At 43.0% G+C, this 23,332-nt stretch overlaps 1 protein-coding gene across 3 annotated transcripts; it reads left to right on the forward strand.

Annotated features, from left to right (window-relative positions):
* On the forward strand, positions 1-10,894 carry SHOX2 (SHOX homeobox 2). Of its 3 annotated transcripts, XM_012739783.2 has the most exons (7): positions 1-1,250; positions 1,381-1,385; positions 1,830-1,899; positions 4,138-4,346; positions 6,692-6,749; positions 7,064-7,152; positions 8,644-10,894. In XM_012739783.2, the coding sequence occupies exons 1-7, from the start codon at positions 905-907 to the stop codon at positions 8,935-8,937; spliced, it is 1,071 nt and encodes a 356-aa protein (XP_012595237.1). In that variant the 5' UTR covers positions 1-904; the 3' UTR covers positions 8,938-10,894. The 3 variants fall into 3 exon arrangements, with proteins under 3 accessions (XP_012595237.1, XP_012595235.1, XP_012595236.1); XM_012739781.2 differs by lacking the exons at positions 1,381-1,385; positions 1,830-1,899 and having other exon boundaries at positions 15-1,250; XM_012739782.2 differs by lacking the exons at positions 1,381-1,385; positions 1,830-1,899 and having other exon boundaries at positions 24-1,250; positions 8,680-10,894.
* Positions 10,895-23,332: the final 12,438 nt, after the last annotated feature.

Genomic DNA, 23,332 nt, shown 5'->3' on the forward strand with positions numbered 1-23,332 from the left:
CGACTGACTCCGGGAGCTGCGCACTTGTCAGTTTCCTTTTGGTCCCACCCCGCGGAGTCCATCCAGCTCCCCAGTGTTTAACTAAGTCGTGACACCAACGCAAAACCCACGCCTAATTAAATTAATTAGGGATTCTTGTCAATCCTGGATTAATGACCAAGAGCACAGGCGACCGAGGCTATCTGAAAACCCAAACGGCCAGGGACCGGCCGTCTCTCCCCGCCCCCTCTGGTCCCCCTGCGCTGCCCTCCCATTCCAGCCTCAGCCCGCCGGGACTCCAGCCTCAATCAATCTCAATCTCTCTCTCAATCTCTCCCTCTCTCTCTCTCCCTCTGCCTCTCTCTCTCTCTCTCTCTCTTTCTCTCTCTCTCTCTCTCTCCCCCCACCCCCAGGTAGTGGCGCAACTGCTGCTACCCGGGAAGGGGGCTCACTCGGAGTTGCAAGGGGAGGTAATTTACTCAGAACAAGGGGCCGCCTTTAGGAAGTATAAATAGTGAGACTTCAAGCGCAGCGTCGCTATCAGATCTGAACTCTCCCCAGGAAGAATTGTCAAAGATCTTAACATTGAACAAGCGTGCTCCGGCAGGGAAGCATCAGTTCCCATTTCCCTCCGGCGGCTCCCGCCCCTCCTCTTCTCCTCCTTCTCCTCCTCTTCCTCCTCCTCCCCCTCCTCCTCTTCCTCCTCCTCCTCTTCTTACTTCTTTTTTTCTCCTTCTACTTCTCCTCTTTCTTCTTTCTTCTCCTCTTTTTCTTCTTCTTCCTCTTCCTTCCTCTCCTCCCCCACCTCCTGCCCCATTGATGTGTTATTATTGGGGGGGCTGGAGCAGTAAAAAAAGAAGAAGGAAAAAAAGAGCAGGGCTCAGCTGGGAGAGGTTGAGCGCGGGGCTGACGGGCGGCGGCGGCGATGGAAGAACTTACGGCGTTCGTCTCCAAGTCTTTTGACCAGAAAGTGAAGGAGAAGAAGGAGGCGATCACGTACCGAGAGGTGCTGGAGAGCGGGCCGCTGCGCGGGGCCAAGGAGCCCACCGGCTGCGCGGAGTCGGGCCGCGACGACCGCAGCAGCCCGGCAGTCCGGGCGGCCGGCGGAGGCGGCGGCGGAGGAGGAGGAGGCGGAGGCGGAGGAGGCGGAGGAGGTGCAGGAGGAGGAGGAGCAGGCGGAGGAGCTGGAGGAGGGCGCTCTCCCGTCCGGGAGCTGGACATGGGCGCTGCCGAGAGAAGCAGGGAGCCGGGCAGCCCGCGGCTTACGGAGGGTAACGGCCTGACCCCCGGCCGCGGTTCCCCTTCCCGCCTTCCTGACTCCTCTCGGGCGGGAGAGGACCCTGAGGCCCAGCCGGGAGGAGGGGCGGGACGCAGAAGGGCCCTAGACCCCAGCTTGGAAAGCTAGAGTGATAGTAGAGGGGTAGGTGTCCAGTGGTGTGCATGGTCGTGGGTGGGGTCCTAGTGTGTGTGTGGTAGGGGGGTGGGATGAGAGCATGTGGGGTTTGTGCGCGCCCTTCCCAGATGCTCGCATTCCACCGAAATGCATTTTTCACCAGCCGGATGGTGGGCCGGCAGCCGGGATGGCCCGCAGGCGGACGTGGAAGTTCGCGGGGCTGGCTACGGGAGAGGGTGCTGGACCGGGCGGCCGATTGAGGCTAGCATCTAGCGCCGAGTTTGCGGGAGCTTTTCCCTAGGCCTGAGAGAGAAGGGAAGAGGGAGAGAGAAAGAAGCTTCACCCTCAGGTCGCCCCAAGGTTTGGGACCGCCAAGATTCCTTGAACTCCACAAAGACTCGGAATCTTTGGATCTTAGGGGCCAAAACTTCCCATTCTCTTTGAGCTATGAAGGCAGAACTATCCAAGGCATGCTAAGGTTCAGGCTACGCTGCTTCTCCCTGGCAAGGCGTTGATGTTTCTTTTTGGTGGGTTGTTTTTCGATATTTACTGTTTGGAATCATCCAGTCCTCTGGTTTTGTAGAGGAAAAATCCTTTGATGCCAGCAAGGAGTTAGGATACGGCTTTATCTAAATGATAGAGCGTCTTATACCAATTCAAAAGAGTTCAACAATAAAATTAATTTGGCACTTGGTGCCTGCAGTAACTGGTGTACTGCCATATTTTTCCAATTAAGAAAATATGTGGCATGCGTAGAATCACATATTTAAGCAAGCAATTAAGTTGTTTATAACACGGTCTGTTCCTGTTTAGACCATTAAGTGGAAATTTGGGAACGAAATAGAGATTATATTAAGTCTATTAATCAACTTGATATTTGGGCATGTTTCTCTTTGAAGCCTCAAAAGTTTGAGGCGCATCCACTGTGTGGATGACAAGTAATAGACAAAGCCTTCTCACCCCTTTGGCAGAATCTGAAGGGTGTGTTTTCATATTTCAATTTCACTACAATATCAGTGGAAATATTTTCCTATTAAATTGGCCCCTAATGTTTATTGTAATGTAATCCACTTCCTTCCTGAAGAAAGGACAAAATGTCCACAAAACGAACTCAGGAGAACTAGAAATGCGGGCAACACTTAAGATCACCGTAGTTAGAATGCCCCGCTGGAGTGAGATCTAGTGACTCTTCCTTCCCAGCCCTAACACCGGGTCCTCCTAAATTTGGAAAGTGATAGAGTAACTGTCAGGGAGCTCAATGCAGCCTTCCACACCATGAGCCCACAGCCCCAGGCCCTGGGTTCGCCAGTGCGCCTGACAGCTAAGTTAGGGTCTGAACCCCGGGCGCGCGCGGTTCCTGCAATTGTTGATTTCCAAGCTCTGGGCAGGTATTAATTTCTCTGCACACCAGCTCTTCCCAGGAAATGATTTTTAACAACCATGCTGATTGGTATCCTACGCTGGGAAGACTGCAAACAGCCTCGACTATCCAAATTCAGCTTTGACACCTTAAAACCCCGAGTCTCCGACTTCGGCGCAGAGAATAAAGGTTCCAGGGGAACCTTACATTGATAGTCCCCTTTGGCTATATATATATATATATATATTTATATACACACACAATACATATGCACACACACACCCCTCGGGTTGCTCTGTATACTCACACTAGCAGAGCTCCTGTTTTTAAAGGGAAGAGGACAGGAAAGTAGCAACGGATGTGTGCAAACCCAGAGCAGAAAAATGCATATTTTATTAAACATCCGAGCTGTTGGATGCATGAAAAGGCTTTGAGCAACCAATAGAAACGGAGGATCGCGAATGTTCTGCTTGAACCTGTTGATCTCTGTGGGTTAAGCGTTTAGGGTAGGGTCTGCGTTTCTGTGTAGGAGGGAGAAGGAGAGAACAGAGGCAGCGGTCGGGTTCGCGCGTCACCCGAGGCTGGTTTTCCGCCTCTTGCCTTCTGGCCCGGCATGGGCGACTGGCGCTTCAGGCCGCCAACATGGCGTGGGCGCCAGTGCTCCTGCGACCCTGGTCCAGCAGGGGGGATGGGGACTACCTGGCTGCCCACGAGGCAGTCCTCGGGGTTTGGATCGAGCCCTGGGGCAACGTGGGGCGCTTAGGGATGCGGCTCCCTGCGCCGCACAGCAGCGGGTCCTGTTCTCCCGCTGCTATCCTTCGGTCCAATTGTTCCTAAATTAGACCAGCAAGTTTGCGGGAGGCAGAGAGCCAGCGGCGGTGAGAGCTGGCCTGAGAACAGGCCAGCCCTCTGGGAATGGCCAGTGTGGGAGGCCTGTGGGTGGCCTTGCCCCGTTCTTCTGCACAGACAGCTCTCGGTGAGAGGCCCGGCGCGGCGCTTTTGATATTTGTGAGTGCTTGGGACTGAGTGAGTGCCAGAGAGGGTGAGTGGAAAGCATTTAGTGTGTGCTGGAGAAGGCAGGGGACCGTGGGATAGAGAGCTAGTAGTGAGCTGAGGCCACAGTTGCGGAAGAGGTGGGTAGGTGAATGCCCATCTTGCGCCCGGGCGGCCTCCCAGACTTGACCTTTGCGCGAGTCCAGAATCTTTTTCCTCTGGGCTGTGTTAGGACTTGGACCAAGATTCTGGAAGGGGGAAAGAAGAATTTTCTATTCTTATTTGAGACAAATCTGGTAACAGGATTTGCTGTGCTGTTTTTATCCGTGTGTATGGATGTGTGTGTGCGCGCGCGCGTGTTGGTGTGTGTGCGTGGACGCACGTGTGGCCCCGTCCGTGGTGCTTCCTTCAGTGTCCCCGGAGCTGAAGGATCGCAAAGAGGATGCGAAAGGGATGGAGGACGAAGGCCAGACCAAAATCAAACAGAGGCGAAGTCGGACCAATTTCACCCTGGAACAACTCAACGAGCTGGAGAGGCTTTTTGACGAGACCCACTATCCGGATGCCTTCATGCGCGAGGAACTGAGCCAGCGGCTGGGGCTGTCGGAGGCCCGAGTGCAGGTACCCAGCTGCAAGGTCTAGGGCCCAGGGAGCAGAGAGGGAATACGCCTGGGGTTGGAGAGGCTCGTTGGGGATACACGCTGAGGGTGCCGGTTCAAGTGTCTGGTGTAAGGTGAGAAGGAAACGGGTATCTTTACTAGAGATCTTATTTTCCAAAGTAAATCTTAGTCCTAAGCCCCCCCCCTTTCCCATCCCAACATATGTTCCCAGCAGAAGAAAGCTGTGCTGGGCTTGCTCCCAGAGTTTCTATAAACCACACCCCCCTCGCCTCGCGCTGGCTTTAATGTGGTTTAATCCTAATGGGCCTACTTTTATAAGGCTTAAAAAAATATCCCACAGAAAACGTTTTATCTATGGATGCCTTAAAAGTTACAACGAGTATTTTGCTCGCCTGAGTTGGGTTTCGTTCAAGGTCTGCTCCGGGGTCTAGGTTTGCCAAGCGGATATGCCAATTATGTTTATAGAAGTACAGACTATAAAGAAAATTAGCAACTGTTAAGTGCTAAATTTACAGTCTGCTGTTAGCAGTCGATCTGAAACTATGTGTGAAACAGCAGAGAAATAAACGCATTTTGGCCATTCTTTCTTTGTTCGCTTAACCAAAGCAAGGAACCTGAATCTACAGTAACTCAATTTTAAAACAACGCACGTATCTTGATATTGGTGTTTCCAAAGCCTGACCCCCAGCAAGATCCTGTGAAGTTAGGAGTGGAGATTTTCTTTATTGATTGTGGAGGTGAATGTAATAGCAAAAGTGGTCAAAGGGTAAAATTATATGTGTATATATATATATATATATCCTTCTAGCTTTGTGGCAAACAAATTTAAATGTTTCAGATTGTATTTCCGCTCATATAAAATAGGAGAAAATGATGGTCATTATTTGTTTGAACACATGGAGCAGTTTTAGGCCGAACATCTGCAGCTGTTACAAAGTATCACTGTAACAGATACTCCCCGGGTCTCTGGGCGCAGAGACCACCATCTGTAGCGAACTATGCACAATTCTTATGGGGCTTCCCCAATCTTGTAATAGGATCAGGAAAAAACCAGAGCAGTCACGTTGAAGGGGAAAAGTAATAATAGGCCGCCTTGGTCATCACAGCGTCAGCAGGGCCTTCCTTTTTAAGCCTCTCTTGCTTTGCTCTGTGCACTGAGATCTCCAGAGGCTCAGCAACCCTTTAAAAACATGATGATAATTATTACAGTATGATTATTAGTATCTCAATTTCAACTCTTCTAGGGGAAAAAAGAGGCAAGAAGCCTCAGGCCATGTGAATTACACAAAGGATGCCACCCTGGCATGAAATCCACCCTTCTATTATAGTAAATAGCAGGGGAATTTTTGAAGATTTACATTGACTATGACACTTGACTTCAAAAACATACCAGTAAAAGCTCTGAAGCAATATTTTACTTTCATGGGTTTTAAAAAACATTAATTTGTGAATCAATCAATATGCTGTATCATTCAAACTAGAGTGTAAAAACAAGCTTTAATTTTTAAAAACCTGTCATACTGTCTGTAAAAGGTGGCAAGTTTATTTAAGAAGTTAACACCCAGGAAAAGATAGTATCTAGGGGTGAATTGATTCATACCCCATACCCCTTTTTCAGAGTGCTCTTCTTTTTTTCTCTTAAGAAGTGAACTTTATTATTATTCTTTGCTCTTTTCATACATTTATTTAAGTTTTAGCGCTATTTTCTAGATGTTTCCCTACTATCCTAACTGCAAGCAGTGGCTTTTTCTATAGAAGCAAATTAGATTATCATGATAATAGCAGACAATTATTCTGGTACTGTGTTACACTCTGCTGCACAGAGGAACAGAGAAATTCTAAACTTCTTTGTAGTGAGGCTTTTATGACACTAATTACCTTTCCCCCACCCTTAAAACTCTCCCCCCTCCAAGAGTCATTATTTGCTTTGGTGTTGGTTTTTCTTTAAGATGAACTAATTAATATTACAGGCTATTAATGAGCACATTCTTCTCAGGTCTTAACTGGGCAAACATCTAAATCCATTATGATGTTGGTATCAGGTACCAGGGAGAGTTTTAGGCCTTGAGGACTCTGTTATAGGAAAAGATAAAACCAGGACTAATAGTAATCTCTCAAGAAACAATTTATCTGGAAAAGTCTATTAAATTTATCTTTCTATTTTTGTAGTTCATTTACATTTTTAACTTTGGAAATTGAGACTGTTTTGTATAATTCAAAGATTGCTTGCTATGTCTCCCAATCCTTGCCTAAAATACTATTCTTTTCTGTTTGTACTCTTATAATTTTAAAGAAAATTTTGAGTGGTAACATGTAGGTTTTATATTTTTCCTCTTAAACTTGTAGGTTTGGTTTCAAAATCGAAGAGCTAAATGTAGAAAACAAGAAAATCAACTCCATAAAGGTATGCTTCTCATATAGGAACATTTTATATTTTAAGTAAAAAGAGAGGTGGAGAAAATTGTTATTACAAAGACAGAAAAAAAAATATCAAAGATAACAGTTGTCCTTGATTTAAGAATCTTGTCCAAAGGCAGTTAATGAGAGTCTTAAACTCTGAGAGTCAATTACCTTTATTCTAATTATGGCAGCAGTTTAGAAAGATAGCAGTCCAATTCCAAAGAAATTAGTTCTATCTTGTACCATTTGGAATCCTGGAAAACAATGCTGGAAATGTTAATCTTAGATTATTGTGTTTTGTTTTCCTATTCTTTACAGGTGTCCTCATTGGGGCTGCCAGTCAGTTTGAAGCTTGTAGAGTCGCACCCTATGTCAATGTAGGTGCTTTAAGGATGCCATTTCAGCAGGTAAGTACAGCCTAATTTCAAGTTGTTTTTAAATGTAAAAACATGTTTGTTTGCTTGAACTGTTGAACATTCCCTGTCTTTAAGCCCAGATGTTGGTGTCTGCAGTTGGAGAATCGATTTTGAGATGATATAGTAGAACCACTCCCCTTTAAAAACCTATACAGTGTCAAGAACCTGAATGCTTAGTCCTTTCTGTCCTCAGGGGAACCTCCAGGGGCCTGAGGGCAGTAACTGGTTCTTTAAAAATGCGCTAAAGATTGCACTTGGGGTAAGGAAGGAAAAGCCTTTTGATTAAGATTTTGTCAAATCCAATACAGAGGTTAGTCCTAAGGTATTTCTAAGACAACCCTCTAAATATTTTCCTAGATATTTTGTAACCCTTAGTCACATTAAATGTCTCTGACAGAAGAAAAATAAATACAAGAACTCCTAACTCAGACTTGTTTAAGAGCTATCTCTGAAAACAAGCTTTATCTCTGCTAGATAGCGAAGTCTTGGTCTTCCTAAAGCCACCCTGCCTCTGCAATCCCTTTCTTAGTCGAAAAGAAACTTTTAAGAGTACATTTTAAAAGGACAGCCTGCAGCAATGATTTAATCCTAGGAAATCTCAGTGCTCTGAACTCCCTGCTCTCCAAGCCTGGGGGCGAATACCTTTCCCAACCAGCAACTGACCTACCCCACCCTCAACCACGCAGGCCCCTTTCTTGGCATGACTATGATGTCATGAATTAGCTCTCAGCCACCAGCCCCCTGGACTGAGGAGACACCTGGATGTGCCCTTGTATTGAGAGTTAGTGTTAGGGAGATCTTAGCTCTCATGGTGCCATGGGACTCTGGCATCCTGATGCTGGGCTTTTGAAACAAGAGAGTGACTGGAGAAAGAGGGATGGGGGACCTTAAAAGGTGACTCATACTCAGAAAGTGATCCTGGGCCAGTAGCAGCACCATCTGGGAGATAATTAGAAATTCAGAACCTCAGGCTCCTACCTAGTCCTTATGAATCAGAATCTGCATTTTAACAAGATCCCCAGTTAATTCTGTGGCAGTGAAGTTTAGAAGTAGTGACACACAGTTGTGCCAGTTGTGAAGATGCAATGACTTCCCTAAGTGACATGAAAAAGTTTTGTAGTTTGCTTGTACTTCGGTGCTTTAGGAATGGGGTAAGAGGTGTAGAGCAGCAGCAGGAGATGAGGGTAATGGCCCTCACCCCCAGTCTTTCCAATATACCATTTCAGCCCGGCTCCCGATTGAGCAGTCACATTCCTGCAGACAGAGGTCCCGGGGGTCCAGGGAAATAAGGCCAGGTTGAGTGGGTCCAGGGAGCACTGGGGTATCCGTGTGACACTCCAGATTCAGCAACAGGCTGAGAAGGTCACTGTCGGAATAAGATGTACAGTCAAACGCCCCCTCCCCATCCCCTATCCCAACCCAATCTTCCCCAGCCACGCTGGACGCCGTTAATGCTCTGTTTCTATTCTGTTGTCACCCTAGGATAGTCATTGCAACGTGACGCCCTTGTCCTTTCAGGTTCAGGCGCAGCTGCAGCTGGACAGCGCTGTGGCGCACGCGCACCACCACCTGCACCCACACCTGGCCGCGCACGCGCCATACATGATGTTCCCAGCGCCGCCCTTCGGACTGCCGCTTGCCACGCTGGCCGCGGACTCGGCCTCCGCCGCCTCGGTTGTGGCAGCTGCCGCCGCCGCCAAGACTACCAGCAAGAACTCCAGCATCGCCGATCTCAGACTGAAAGCCAAAAAGCACGCGGCCGCCCTGGGTCTGTGACACCTACGCCAGCGCCAACGTCGCGCCTCCCGCGCGGCGCTCAGCCTGCACGCTCTCTGCGCCCCGCGCTTCGCCGCTACCCTCTTCCGACCTCCGGAGCCCGCCCTCTTTCCGCTCCTTATCCCCTTTCGCATCCCGGACTTGGAGGGCTGGACTCCACGCGGGACCCGGGATCCCACCAGGCGCACCAGCTCAGTGGCTCCTGCCCGCTTTCCTACCCAAGGCCCTAGAATTCGGTTTTGTAGGAGCGGGTCGGGGAAGTCTGGAGAGAGACTGGACAAGGGAGTGCCGGAACCGCGGAGTGTGCTCACGAGAAGGCTGCAACGGTGGACTCTTGCATAGAAATAAAATCTTGTTAACAATAAAAAATGAGCAAAAACATTTTAAAAAATAGAAAAGACAAGCCAGAGAGAAAAAGAGAAAGGGAACTTATTTCTTATTGTTATTTGGCAGAAGCTGAAATCGGAGAACGACAAGGAGTTATTAAAGTATTTTATACATTTAAAAATATGGAAAAATAACCAGGACGAATCTCGAGAGAATGAGGGCGGGTGGGGGGGGGTTACCAACGTAAGTGTATGTGTTTTTTTTTTAATGGGCTAAGAAGGCAAAACAGAAGGAAGAGGTATACTTATTTAAAAAACTAAGATAAAAAAGTGCGCAGCTGGGAAGTTCACAGGTTTTGAAACTGACCTTTTTTTCTGCGAAGTTCACGTTAATATGAGAAATTTGATAAGAGAGGCGGGCCTCCTTTTACGTTGAATCAGATGCTTTGAGTTTAAACCCACCTTGTATTGGAAAAGCAAGAAGAGGGAAGACAGTGTAAAATCAAGGAGAGAAAAAAGAATATTAATACAAAAAATATGCCAGAGACAATTTCTCTGAGAAATTATTATGGCAGAACTGTCTGGACTGCTGACACTAAATTCTGGTTTGCATGTTATTTGTATTCCATTGATGGTGTCTCCCCTTTCCCCTTTTAATCACGTGTACTCACTCCATTTTCATCTTCAGTGTGAAAAACAATACCAAAAGCGTCTGGAAATTGATATATATCCACATATATTTTTTGCCCTGTCTCTGATCCTGGGGAACAAAAGAAAAAAGTCGGAAAGAGAAAACATTTACACTCTGTCCCAAGAAGATAGAAGCAGGCAGAAAATACGGGGAAAGGAAAAAGAAAAGACAACCAAATGAAATAATGGAGGTACAGCGCCTCGCATGGTGCTCGACACTTAGTAGGCGTGCAATGTTAGTTCCCGCCACTCCCCTTTTCTTGTATTCCCTCTTGCTGGTTTCCTCAAGTCCTGTTTGAGGACTGTGCTTTATTTTCCCCTCTCTATCCCGTCAAATTCACCTTAAACGACACCCAGCTAGATACAGGCACTAGGTTTGTATAAAATATGTTGATATACACGAACAAAGTTTTATTTTGGCTATAATGTGTGAACTGATGGTTGACTTTGAACATTTGCATTTTATCTCACAAAGGTGTATCTTTTCAAGTAATTTTTTTTTTTTTTTTTTTTTTGCTGTTTCAATTCATGTAGCTATTTAAACTGGGATACCCTGGACTAAGCAATCTGTATCCCAATTCGCTAGTAAGCCCCCTTAGTTTTTTTTTTTTCCTTCTAATTTACAAGAAAGAGGAAAAGCTCTTCTAACTGAACTTTGGTATGTAGTTGAGCTTTGTAACTATTTGTTCTCCATGAAAACAAAATTATTTATATTTGCCATATTTTTTCTAGTGTATTAAGTTATTTTAAACAAAAGATGTTATCTCATGGCGTGTTGTCAGTACAAAATGTTTCGGCTTCAACTCTGTTAAACCTTTTAAATAAGTGCCAAGTTATTAATTGAAGACACTTTGCGATCAATTGAATGAAAATAGTATTGTTTCATTTGATGGAGTTCGCGTCATCTTTGTTCCTGTTACTATTAAAATATCCGGGATAGTCTTTCCCTCTTCCTTTTTGATGAATGTGTACCTTCTATCCATCTATCTCTCTAATATGCCAACTTGGAAAAGCCCGTGGCTCTGCTATTACGTACCCCATTCAAGGGGCAATAATAAGGGTGACTGCGACAGTGGCTCTCTAACGCCGAGTGCGTCTTCCAACGTCCCCACCTTTTTATCCACCTGGGATAGAAACTGATTATACCAAACCGATGAAGGAACACATAATAAGTAACATAGGATACAATAACATCTTTCGCTCAAACGGACTATCATTCTTCATTCTGCTATACTTTCGCCCTTGAAGTTTATTTGGGGACATTTTGGGAGGACAGAAAGGGGGATCACTTGGTGCGAAATCTTCCCGGGTTTGGTAGGGCATAATCCAGTGGGTCCCAGGTCGCTGACCCTCTCTGGAGCGGGTCAGGTGCAGGCTTGGGAGCGGGCGAAGAGCCGCGGGGCGGGAGTGTGGGGGGCAGTGTGGAGGTTGGACCCCTACCTCTCTTGTTTTAGCACTTTGGCCCAAGCAGCTTCTTCATTGGTTCATTTGAGAAGGTGGAAGCCAGGACGGTGTTTAGGAAAAACCCAGTCTTAACTGTCCTCAGAATATCAAGGAGCTTTCCCTCCCACTTGGCCCTTTTCTTCTGGAAAAAAAATCCCACCAGTAAAGCCCAAAGGTGCTGCCTGCCTAATTTGGCGGCGGGGGGCGGGTAGAGACCGTGGGGATCCGACCCTGGCCGGGTCTGAGACCCGACCTTCCCTTCCCGCTCAGGCTCTTGGGACGCGGGGACACTCCGCGAAGACTGGGGGTGTCCCGAGCGTCCTCTGTGCCCCCCACCCTCGGGCTGGCGGGCTCGTAGAGACCCCGACGAAGCCCCGCATCCTCCAGCAGTGTTCCCCGCCGCCCCCGCCCGGCCCTTGTCCGGGTCTGAGCTCGCGTGCAAAGCTGTTCCTCAGCCTAGACGTTGCGATAGGTTTATATCTTTCTTTTAACTTTCAAAGGCCATTGAACAGGACTTCGCCGTGTTCAGCACTCAGGTCTAGCGGGTCTCTCGGTTGATGAAGGTCTCTGTAGTTTTTATAATAAACATCTGCCTGGGGGGCGTGATGCGCCCTGAAGCGGCCGCGCAGCCCTGCTCGGCCCCCTGGCCTCGGGCGAGCTCGGTCGGCGCGGGAGCCGGGGTGGGTACCCCGCAGGGTCCGAGCCCCATCCCAACCCAGCCCCCGTGCGCGTTCCGACACCTCCCCGGCTCCTCGGGGCAGGCTGCAGGTCATAGGAGGGAAACCCGGGGCAGGGAGATGGCGCTTCCGTCCCTGGCCCAACGTGTCCCCGCGGGCGCGCTCGTGGGAAGCCCGAGGTCAGAGGACCGTGCGTGCGGGCCCAGCGCGCGGAGGCGCCGCATCAGGACAGGGCGCCGCGACGAGGCCTGGGTGGGCCTGGAACGCCCGGGCCGCAGGAGCCGAGTGGGCCAAGCGCGGAGCCGCGCAGGGGTCGGGCCCGGGCCTGGGCGGGGGCGCCGCAGGCGGAGCGGCCCGCGGAGGCAGCCGGGGCGGGCGAGCAAGGTCGAAGTTTCCTGGCCGGGTCGTGGGTACTCGGGCCGGGTCGTGGGTACTCGGGCCGGGCGCGGCCTGTGGGCCCAGCGCCGCAGGGCGCTCGGCGGCGCCCTCGCCTCCTCCCGCGTCCGCTCCCCCGAGACTCACGGAGGGGCAGAGGCCACTTTCCCTGAGCCTGTGGGGCCTTGTCCTTCGGGTCCAGGCTCCCACACTCGCTCACGCCGGGCTCGCTTTCCCGGAGCGCCCGGGGCCAAACTCTCCGCAGACGCCTCGGTGTGTGAAAAATAAGTCCAAACTCCAAGTTCACCAAACCATCCTAGGATGTCCGAGGAAATCTTCCCTTTAAATTTAATTAAGGTTCAACATGCACGTTCTTTTGGTCGCAAACTCAATAATCCTAATAAATAATGAATAAAGGATTCCCATCCCCACCCCCTCAATCTTCCGGAACGTGCAAAGCCTTCCCCGAGTTACAAAATCCTTGACAGGGGAAAACTGAGTTAAAAGAGATTATTCAAGACATCAGTAGTATTAAGGAGCCTATGATACAAGAGGTCCAGTAAGATAGGAGGCCTTTGCTTGGAGCTGAATTGATATACATCTATTTTGAGTTTTTCCCCAGATTTATAACTTTTTAGATCCTCAGATGGTAATACTTTAGTATAATGCAATGCTCAAGTTTCGGAACTATTTTGATTTCTGAAAAATGTCTTTTTGGCTTTAGCGACATAGGATCCTGTTTTTTCTTCACAAATCAGTTTACATCACAGATTGCAAACATTTGCAATAAGATCTCAAGATTGTTTATTTTACATAACCTCAACCACTTGACTATGTTAAACACCAGTACAGAAAGTCTGTGAAATCAGTTTAATGTGTGTGAGGGAATTAAAGGATCACTCCTTTTCATCACATAAATAAAGCATGTAAGATTGTTTTGATTGTCAGCCTCCCAATTTTTAAACGGTCTTACAATTGACAATTAATTTTAGAGTCATTCTGTGCAAAAATAATTACTAAAGTTATTTCCTCCTTTAATTAAATGTTTCTGGGCAGAAGAAAATGGTATTCTACATAGGCAAGTGGCTGATTATTTTTAATATTATATTATTTTAATTCAAATGTAAATAAAAGTCTGCAAATTCCAATGGGGAAAAAGACCTAAAATGGTTTCTTAATGTGCCATTAGAACAGTTAGCCAAAATGCATTAAAGCAACATCACAAACCCAGAAACAATAAATATGTCATTCTAATGAGAGTGTTAACTTATGGATAATTTATTCAAGGTAGTTTTTACATTTCACATGGAATGTCTTATTATGACCTGCCTGACTACTGTGATGCTTGTTCTTCAAAATCTAATTTATATAGGCTTGGGATATGCATAATTCATAACTCCTGTTGATATATGTATACACACCCCGAATTTTAAATCTTTACAATATGTTTGGATGTTTACTAGCATGTTTTCAAGGCGACTGAAATAAAAACATAAGGAGTGTTAAATATCGTATTGAAAGAAAGTACTTGCCCTGCCCTGTATCTGATGAAAAAGTAGTTGAAAATGAAAAAATTTAAAAAGATTAGATAATTTTCAAACTCAAGTATAAACACAAATATTTCAGACAAAAACATTCTTGTATAAGAAATCCCCAAGAAAGACTTACAAATGCGAATGGATAACACTTCTGATGCCTAGACAATCCTTTTTTGTCTCTAATTCATGAAACAAAAAATCCTCAAGTCTTGGGGTATTTTGTTTTGGCTATCTTATGTGTCAGTCAAGGTAACCATTGCATATGCCTTCACTACAGGAAAATTTAGTATAGTACTTACATGGAGTTCTATTGGCATGAGGAAAGAGGTTTTAGAATATAATCAAATAAATCACACAGGGAGGAGTAAATACACTTTCTTTTTTTCTTGTTGAACGACTGTTCACATTCCTGAGTAAGAATCTTTGCAGACTTTTAGTCAAGCAGAATAGAGCATGGTTAAGAGCACACACTCTGGAGTTATGCTTCTGCATTCAAACCTCACTGCTACTGTTTACCAGCCCTGTGATTTTGGACAAGCTAATCTTTCCGTGTCTTAGTTTCCTTATCTGTATAATGTGGATAAAAGTAGTATCTATCTAATGGGATTGTTTTACATTATTATTTATAAATAATATCACAATATTACAAATAATGTCTTTGTAAATATTTACAAATATTAACTTACTACATTATAAACAAGTAAATGTTTGTAAAATCCTTAGAATAGTGCCTTGCACATGTATAATAAGCATTAAATAATAATTATTTTTATAAAAAGGCCAATAAGCATTAATCTTTACAATATAAACCTTAGAAGAAGAAAATAACAAAGTAGTACAAGACAAGGAGTGAATACTTTTCTCTTGTAATAAGAACACATCACCTACTAGTTTGTGATTCTAGCTAATTGCTTAGCCTCTGTGAGCCTCATCTGGAAGATGTGGCAAATGTCAGAGTGTAGTTAGAAGGCTTTTACCTATAAGAGAAATTTATGGATTGTACATCACTATATACATGACAGATAGTATTGTTACTCTGCCATGTACAGCTAATAAAGTGAGCTATCAGGCATGGCACTTGCCCTCAAGGGGCTTACCATCTAGGGGGAGACAGTTCATAAATACATATGATAGTGCTAGGAAGCATGTGCTAAATGCCCATGCTTAAATATATTCAGATGCATCTGAATGGCCATATAACACATGTGGGCCTGTTGTCCTGTTTTTGGAAACTGAACTTGCCTTGGAAATGAGTAGCTTTACAAAGGAATGGTGAAGTGACACCCAGAGGTTAAGAAGCCCACTTTTTGTTAGAACTAAATGTATACCACATGTTGCCATGGTTTGTGTTCCACAGGACCATCTGCGTTTTCCTTGGCTGCCCATGTTTATGGAGAATTAGCAGTAAAATGCCAAAAGATACAAAGGCTGCTGACCAAGGATCTTTACAAACTGTTTGAAAACTCATATATTGCAAAGGAAGGAATGTTTAATTACTACTGTAGAGACCTGTAAGATGATCAATTGAGTCCTAATTACAGACTAAATTAAGGACTTCCTTCTAAGGCCAAAATTTAGGTATGTTGCTATATTTTATATAGTTATCTATGAAGAGCTCAAAGCAATTTTTATCCATCTTTATTTGGAAGTCAATGTGTTGTCACAGTATGTAGCTAATCTTTAGAAGTAGATATTCCTGAGTTCAAATCTCAACAATACCAACTGTTAGATGTGAAGTCTTAGGTAATTTCTTAGCACCCTAGAACCAATGACCCCTTAGTGTCCTCTAAGGGACCAGTTTCATGGAAGACAATTTTTCCAGGGAGGCAGTGCTTAGGTTCTGATGCCGGCGATAGGGAGTGGCCGCAAATTACAGACGAAGCAGCTTCACTTGCCCGCCCCCCCCACCTACCCCCTGCTGCTCATCTCCGGCTGTGCGTCCCCCCACAGCCAAATTTCACGGAAATGGAAGACAATTTGTCCAGGGACTGGCGGGGCGGGGCTGCTGCAGAGCTGTGTGGCTCCGTTCCTAACAGGCTTGTGGGTGGACCGGTACTGGTCGGTAGCCCGGGAGTTAGGGATCTGCATAACACACACCTTGCAGGTTGTTGTCAGAATCGAATAAAAATAAGCTGTGTAAAGTGCCGAGCACACAATAGGTTTTAACAAATGTACATACATCTCTTCTCTCCTTTATTATTTATCTTTCAAATTATTGTCACAGAGAATATTTTTAATTTACCTTTCTGTGATAAGAAACAGTTTTGCAAAATTTGGGGGGAATGCATCCTTATTTCAATCCTTTGTTATGAATATTGATTTTGTGTGTATATATTGTGTGCTCTGAAGTTTGGGATAAAGCTTTCTTCAAAGCTTGCAAAACTTTTTTAGATATAATTTTTGAGGCACTGTGATTTTTAGATCTGCCTCTTCGTATAAAATGGGGAAGGTTCTCTCTTTCTGCCTAATAACTCAGGGATGTTCTCAATGCGGAGGTTACCCAGAGTCTCTGACCTTCAATCCTCTATATTCCAGAATACCAGCATACAAATTGAGCCCTGGCATTAACTCTCTAGTCACTTTGATATTAGATTGATTGTCCTTCTGTTGTATATTTATTGAATACATTTTTTATGCTTCCGTAGGAAGGAATAAGAAAATAAACTACCCTTAAAAATTTCAAAAAAGTCTATCAATCTATCCAAATTTTTAATACTTGTGCTACACTGTTTTGTACCATATATACTAGCATTACTGGTTTAAAATGTAATTGTCCTGTGTGCAATATATTTATTTACTGAAATTCTCTCTTGTCAGCAGTTATGTTTCTTTTAAGGCTTATATAATTTCCATTACAATGAATTGTGCCCCATGCTCATTTAAAAGAGTCCAGGAGCCGTCCTAGGGGAGTTTTAGTTCTAGACCTCCTTCCAAAACTTTATAGAAAGGTAAAATTGGGCGGGAATGGCCATCAAAGGAAGCTTTGGGATGACAGAAGCAGGTCCTCAGATTTGCCTTGAGAGTAATAAGGAAGCATAATAGACAAAATAAAGTCCCCTCAGAGATGTCCATGTCCTAATTCCTGTGATCTGTAAATATTTTAGGTTCAATGGCAAAGGAGAATTAAAGTTGCAGTGGAATTAAGATTGCTAATCAGCTGACCTTAAAATAGGGAGAATATTCTGGATTATTTGGGTGGGCCCACTGTAATTACAAGGGTCCTTAAAAGTAAAAGAGGGAGGCCAAAGAAGAAAGTCACAGAGATGTGACTAAGGAAGAATGCTCAGAGAGATGCAATGTTGCTGGTTTGAAGATGGAGGAGCCAAAGAATGTGAGTGGCCTCTAGAAGATGGAAAAGGTAAGGCAAGAAATTCACCCAGAGCCTCCACAAAGAATGCAGGCCTGTCTACACCTTGACTTTAGCACAGTAAAACTTCTAAACTGCAGAACTGTAAAATAATCAATTTGTATTGTTTTAAGACACTAAGTTTGTGTCTTAAAGCAGCAATAGAAAACTAATACAAAAAGTTTCTGAACTATTACATGTATAAAAGCCTCTCATCACTTTCTAATGCCAATGGGTCTTCTGAGCCTATTCAGTAGCAAGAGTTCTCCAAAACTCAGGGCCAAGATGCTTTGCATACCCTACAGCATGCTCTTACTCAGCCATACAGATTTCTATATGTCAGAGTTCCCAGCATATCTCTCTTATTATCAAGTGAAGACTATAGAGGAAATCTGCAAAATTATGTATATTCCCTCATGAAAATTGAGTCAGCAATGAAAATCCTTGTCTTGTTTTATTCTCTTTGTTCTTATTTCTTCTTTTTCATCCTCTGCTTATTATTGTTAATCTTTTTTTTGGCATTTAATATAGAGAAAAGGACTGTTCGTTTCAAGCTCTGAAGTTCTTTGCTAATGCACTGACTGAAAAGGGAACAGCCTGAGCAATTGCGCTTGTCTGTCAAGTTGGTCAAGGTGGAGAGTAATGTGGTCTGGGGTTCCCAGAGCCCATTGGACCTTTGACCTTTTCTGTTGAGACTATTGATCTAGGTTAATAGTCAGCACTAGTCATGCTGTTGGAGGGGTTGTGTGCCTGTGTGTGATTCCTCATTGAGTACAAATGAGGCTCTGACTAACTCAGAGGGTAATTGGTCCTTTTTGGTAGTTTTCCAAGATCAGGGTGGGGAATTTAGAATAGATGGGCCCTGACAGGCAAGGTGAAGATTCATTTCTGGAATGGTTGTGGTTGCATCTGTGACAAAACAGTGGATCTGGGCACAGAGCTGTTATCTTTCATACCATGAACTCTGTTCACCAGAAAGCTGCCCAGGGAATCAGGAGGAGTTAGGAATTGCTGCATAACATGGTAATTTATGAGGTTAGTGGAGCAGTGAGATAGATTAGTTCTGTTCCACACTCCACCCCAGCCCTACCGTCTAATCCCATCCCTCTAAACCACCCTACCTCTGCCCTCCTACCATTCCATACTTCTCATCCCACCTAACCAGGTGCAGGATGAGGAAAACAGTAGGTGAATGTCTCAATATATAAAAAGTCTTGGTTATACTCTTTTACTGACTGAAATGTGGGCTAACAGAATAAGGAAAAAAGTCTCCCAAATGGTATTAATTCTTATGACCCTCTCTTTACTAGCTCTTCCCTACTGAAGGGAGAAGTTTTCTTTTCCTCCCCACCCCATGGGAAGCTCTCATATTTTATCTTGAACAACTTCCCACCTCTCCCAGCTCATCCTTCTGTCTTCCTCTCTTCCAAGTTTCTCATTCTAGAAGCCTAGCTCTATGTAACTCATTTATTCATTCATAAACAGAAGTTTATTAAATATTTACTATGTGCTATCAACTCTGTCCCCCTTTAGGCTGTCAGACTGTCCTTTCCTGACTTCCCCTTGAAGTCTGTCATTGTTGGAGGCATTGGTAGTTGAAAGGCAGGGAAGGGCATGGTTGGCATGGGATGGGACTGAAAATGCAGAAAGAATAAAGAAGAAAATGGTTGGATGGGTTAAACTTCAGAGACTCCTACTCACCAGGCCCTGTGATATCCAAATATTATATGCTACAAAAGCTACTTCAGTAAAGAATAACCCTTGGAACAATTTGGGATGCTTCTGCTTGCTTCACAGAAGATATTAGTTTTTCATGATTCAGTACAACTTTTAAAATCTAGACCTAAATTTTACCTTAAACATTCTTTTATTTAAAAAAAAATTGTAAAGATGGGTTCTTGCTATGTTGCCCAGGCTGGTCTTGAACTTTTGGCCTCAAGTGATTCTCCTGTCTCGGCCTCCCAAAGGGCTATCACAGGCATGAGCCACCATGCAGTCTACTCTTTCAAATCTAAGGACAGAAGCCTAATTATAGTTAGTTAAGGTCAAAGTATTCAATAAACATTTGAGCATCTACTATAGGCCTGGCACTGACAGTCAATGGGAGCTGGAGAGGGGTATAAAGATGGCCAAGGGAGATCTTGGAAATATCTGTAGAGCTTGGAAGAGAGAGGTGTGGTTTGCACTGGGAGCTGTGCAGTACCTGATGTGAAAGATCTCCTCCTGGAGTGTGTATTCAGGAAATGTACTATGATCTAATTTTCATTTTAAGAAGACAAATAATACTCGGTGGTACTTAGTTTTTCTTTCCTAAAATATATCTTAGTGCTCATATAATGTATATTAGGAAAAATGTTTGTTTTCTTCAATCTATTCACAGTTCTTCCTCTTCTTTCCTCCTTCTGCTTTTGTTTTCTTAACAGATTATCCAATGGCCCTTAATAATTATGCTAAATCTGCTCTGCCTATGCTCTATAAATTGAACAAAGATTGAGTGACAGCACATCTGTTTACAGTATGGTTTACTAACTACTTTAAGCCTACTGTTGAGACCTACTGCTCAGAAAAAAAAGATTTTTTTCAAAATATTACTGTTCATTGACAATGAACCTGGTCACTCAAGAGCTCCAATAGAGATGTACAAGGAGATGAATGTTGTTTTCATGCCTGCTAATGCAACATCCATTCTGCAGCCCATGGATCAAGGAGTACTTTTGATTTTCAAGTGTTATCATTAATATTTAAGAAATTCCTTTGATGGATCTGGGCAAAATAAATTGAAAACCTTCTGGAAAGGATTTTCCCTTCTAGATGCCATTAAGAGCATTTGTGATTCATGGAAGGAGGTCAAAATATCAACATTAACAGGAGTTTGTAAGAAGTTGATTTCAACCCTCATAGATGACTTTGAGGGGTTCAAGACTTTATTTGGGGAAGTAATGGTAGATGTGGTGAAAATAGCAAGAGAACTAGAATATAGAAGTAGAGCTTGAAGATGTGACTAAATTCCTGCAATCTCATGATCAAACTTGAACAGATGAGGAGTTCCTTCTTATGGATGAACAAGGAAAGCGGTTTCTTAAGATGGAATCTATTATTGGTAAAGATGTTGTGAAGATGTAATGAGAACAAAGAATTTAGAATGCTATCCAACAGCATCCTGTGCTACAGAGAAATCTTTTGTGAAAGGAAGAATCAACTGATGGAGCAAACTTCATTGCTGCCTTATTTTAAGAAATTACCAGAGCTACTCCAATCTTCAGCAACCACCACCCTGATCAGTCAGCAGCCATAAAAATCCAGGCAAGACCCTCTACCAGCAAAAAGATTACTATTCCCTGAATGCTCAGATGATAGTTACCATTTTTGAGCAATAATGGACATTATTTTTACACAATATAATTAATACAATTTTTTTAGACAAATAATACAATTGCATACTTTATATTTCCAAGATACGCCTGTAGTAGGGACAGACATCTTGTAGGTTTTCCTCAATGTTGGTGGAATGAATAAGACTGAAAAAATATATCTCTAGTATGTTCTTTTAGGTAATTTTAGTGGAGATAAATCTTAGCTCTCTGAGGGTGGTTTTAGTTTCAGAACTAGCCAAAGGCTGTTTGGCATTAAGTCTGATGAAGAAGCTGGGGAATATAATTTTTTATTACATATGAAGTGTGGGAAAAAATTAAGCATGACTATTTTTGTGATAAGACACATTTTCTTATATGGCTCATAAAGGGCACTAAAGTTTACTGGAACTTATTTGCTGAAGGCAATTTCAAATATGAATTCCCAAAAAACAATTTTAGCAGTGACAGTATTGCTGGACTAAGTGTTTGGTTTTTCAGAATGACTACTTTGAAGGACAGGTTTACTTGCATCTGTAAGTTCTGGTATCTACATTAAAAAAAAGTATCATTCTTTTATAGTCACATCTTATTTTCTGTAATAAATTTTTACAAGCTAAATTTCCCATTATTTCTTGTGTATTTAAATCTTCTCTTTATAACTCTATCATTTTCAATTCTCTCCTTTGTAAGTAAGCATCATCTTCCAATCCAGCAGCATTTGAAAATTCTGTTAAAATTGTTTATTTTAAAAAGCTATTCATAAGAGCATTAACTAAGACCAGATTTAACACCAATTCCAGTGGCTGATCTCTACCCCAAATGTATATATGGCCATTTGTTATGATCTTTTGTTTACTGATTTTCAAGCAGTTTTCAATCTGTGTGTCACTGATCAGATCCAAGCCAATTTGGACTAATTTTTCAAGTCACTTTTCATGAGGCAGTGCCTCAAATGCTTTACCAAGTCCAAATGTGTAACATCTGCTCTCCTTTCCCTGATAATTTTACAGTTCTCTCAAGAAGTCAACTACTTTATCAACCACGGAATGTGTTTTATAAGCCTCCATTATTATTGCCCATGATTCTGTCACCTTTTAGAATTTCCCCTCTCAACTTTATTTGCCAACTCTTGATAAAATACTTATTGGTTAAGCATCTGATACAATTTTTCTTATAGTGGTAACACTTTGTGAGTCTTAGTTCATTGGATTAGATCTATATATAAACTTTTCAGTTATTACAATTTACAAGATAAAAGCCATAAAGTCTGCATTAGTCATTTTTGTTCATATCCTGAGAGAAATGTTATTCAGGCTTGCTGATTGGTGTGTGTTTTGAGGTTTGAAGTATTCACTTACCTGCTCTTTGTCATTAGCTGTTTTTTTTTCCCTATGTGCATTTTGCAGTTCTCCATCTTTGCCATATGTTAAATGGATATTATGCTTGCAACAGTATGCCTGCAGAACAGGGAAATGTCTGTGCATGTACAGTAAGTTGACTCATGTAGCCTTTAGATACAGACTAAGTTTTTGATGTGTCTGTCAGCTCATAGACACAGGTGAGCTGTGCTTAATAACATTTCCTTTCTTGGGTTTGGAAGGTAATTTTTATGTATATAAGCAGAAAAATTTGCTTTATAATTAAATTTTGAAGCAAATTCAAGAAGATTCCATGTAAACAATGCCTTTTAAAAAAATGATTTAGACCCTGAGGTCCGTTGTGCTTGCTGATGGAGTTGTTAATTGAACAAATATAAAAATCTTGTATTGAGGACCCTTGCATTGATTAAAATACAGTGATATTTTATTAACTTCTATACGTAAGTTACTCAACAAACCGTTTAAGAATATAATTGACATATTTGGTAGAGCCATTTAATTAAAACATTGGTCATGATTTATCAAGGATTACTCAAGTATTAATTAACTGACAGCTAGAACACTGCTTTTGACGTTCTTAAATTCCCTTCAGTTAATCTTATGTACATTAAAGATTAGTCAGTTTCTCCCTCTTTATATAAAATATTTAGCTTTTGAAGTGTTTTGACATATGGTAAACTTCAATAAGAAGGCAGACATTTTCAGTTTTGGGAAATGTAAATATATCATTCTGTAAGAAATTCCAAAATATTGGCTATGGGACAATGGAAACCACATGTAGTTTTTCAGCAAATCTCGATATACAAGTAACTGCTTTCAACACTTTTTCTGTCTCCAGTTTTAATATTAACTACTTGATTAAATGTCAAACAGAGCAAAGGCCATTTATATCAGGCATAACTAATATTCATATTTTTCCAAAGGCTGGAAAACATTTAGTTTTGAATATATGCTACTTTTTTGTGGCTCAGTGATAATTAACTATTCTCGGGAATATCACCTGTTTATGATCTGAAATTCTTGGGGATTTGGGGATTTGGAGATTAATTGGCTGAATAAAAACCATGATACTTTGTTTTGTTTCTACTTGCTAAATGGCAACTTTATGTTCTTTTCTGTTAGATTCACATTAAGAATATAAATTTTGGAAATGTGTTCAAACCAGTGCTTTTTCTAAAATCCAGATTAAAAATGTTCTGTTATCAATGTTATGTTTATATATATTATAAATGTTCTGTTCATTAAATTATAACTACCCATTAATGACT

Source organism: Microcebus murinus, chromosome 1 (genome assembly GCF_040939455.1).
Source record: "Microcebus murinus isolate Inina chromosome 1, M.murinus_Inina_mat1.0, whole genome shotgun sequence".
Lineage (NCBI taxonomy): Eukaryota > Metazoa > Chordata > Mammalia > Primates > Cheirogaleidae > Microcebus > Microcebus murinus.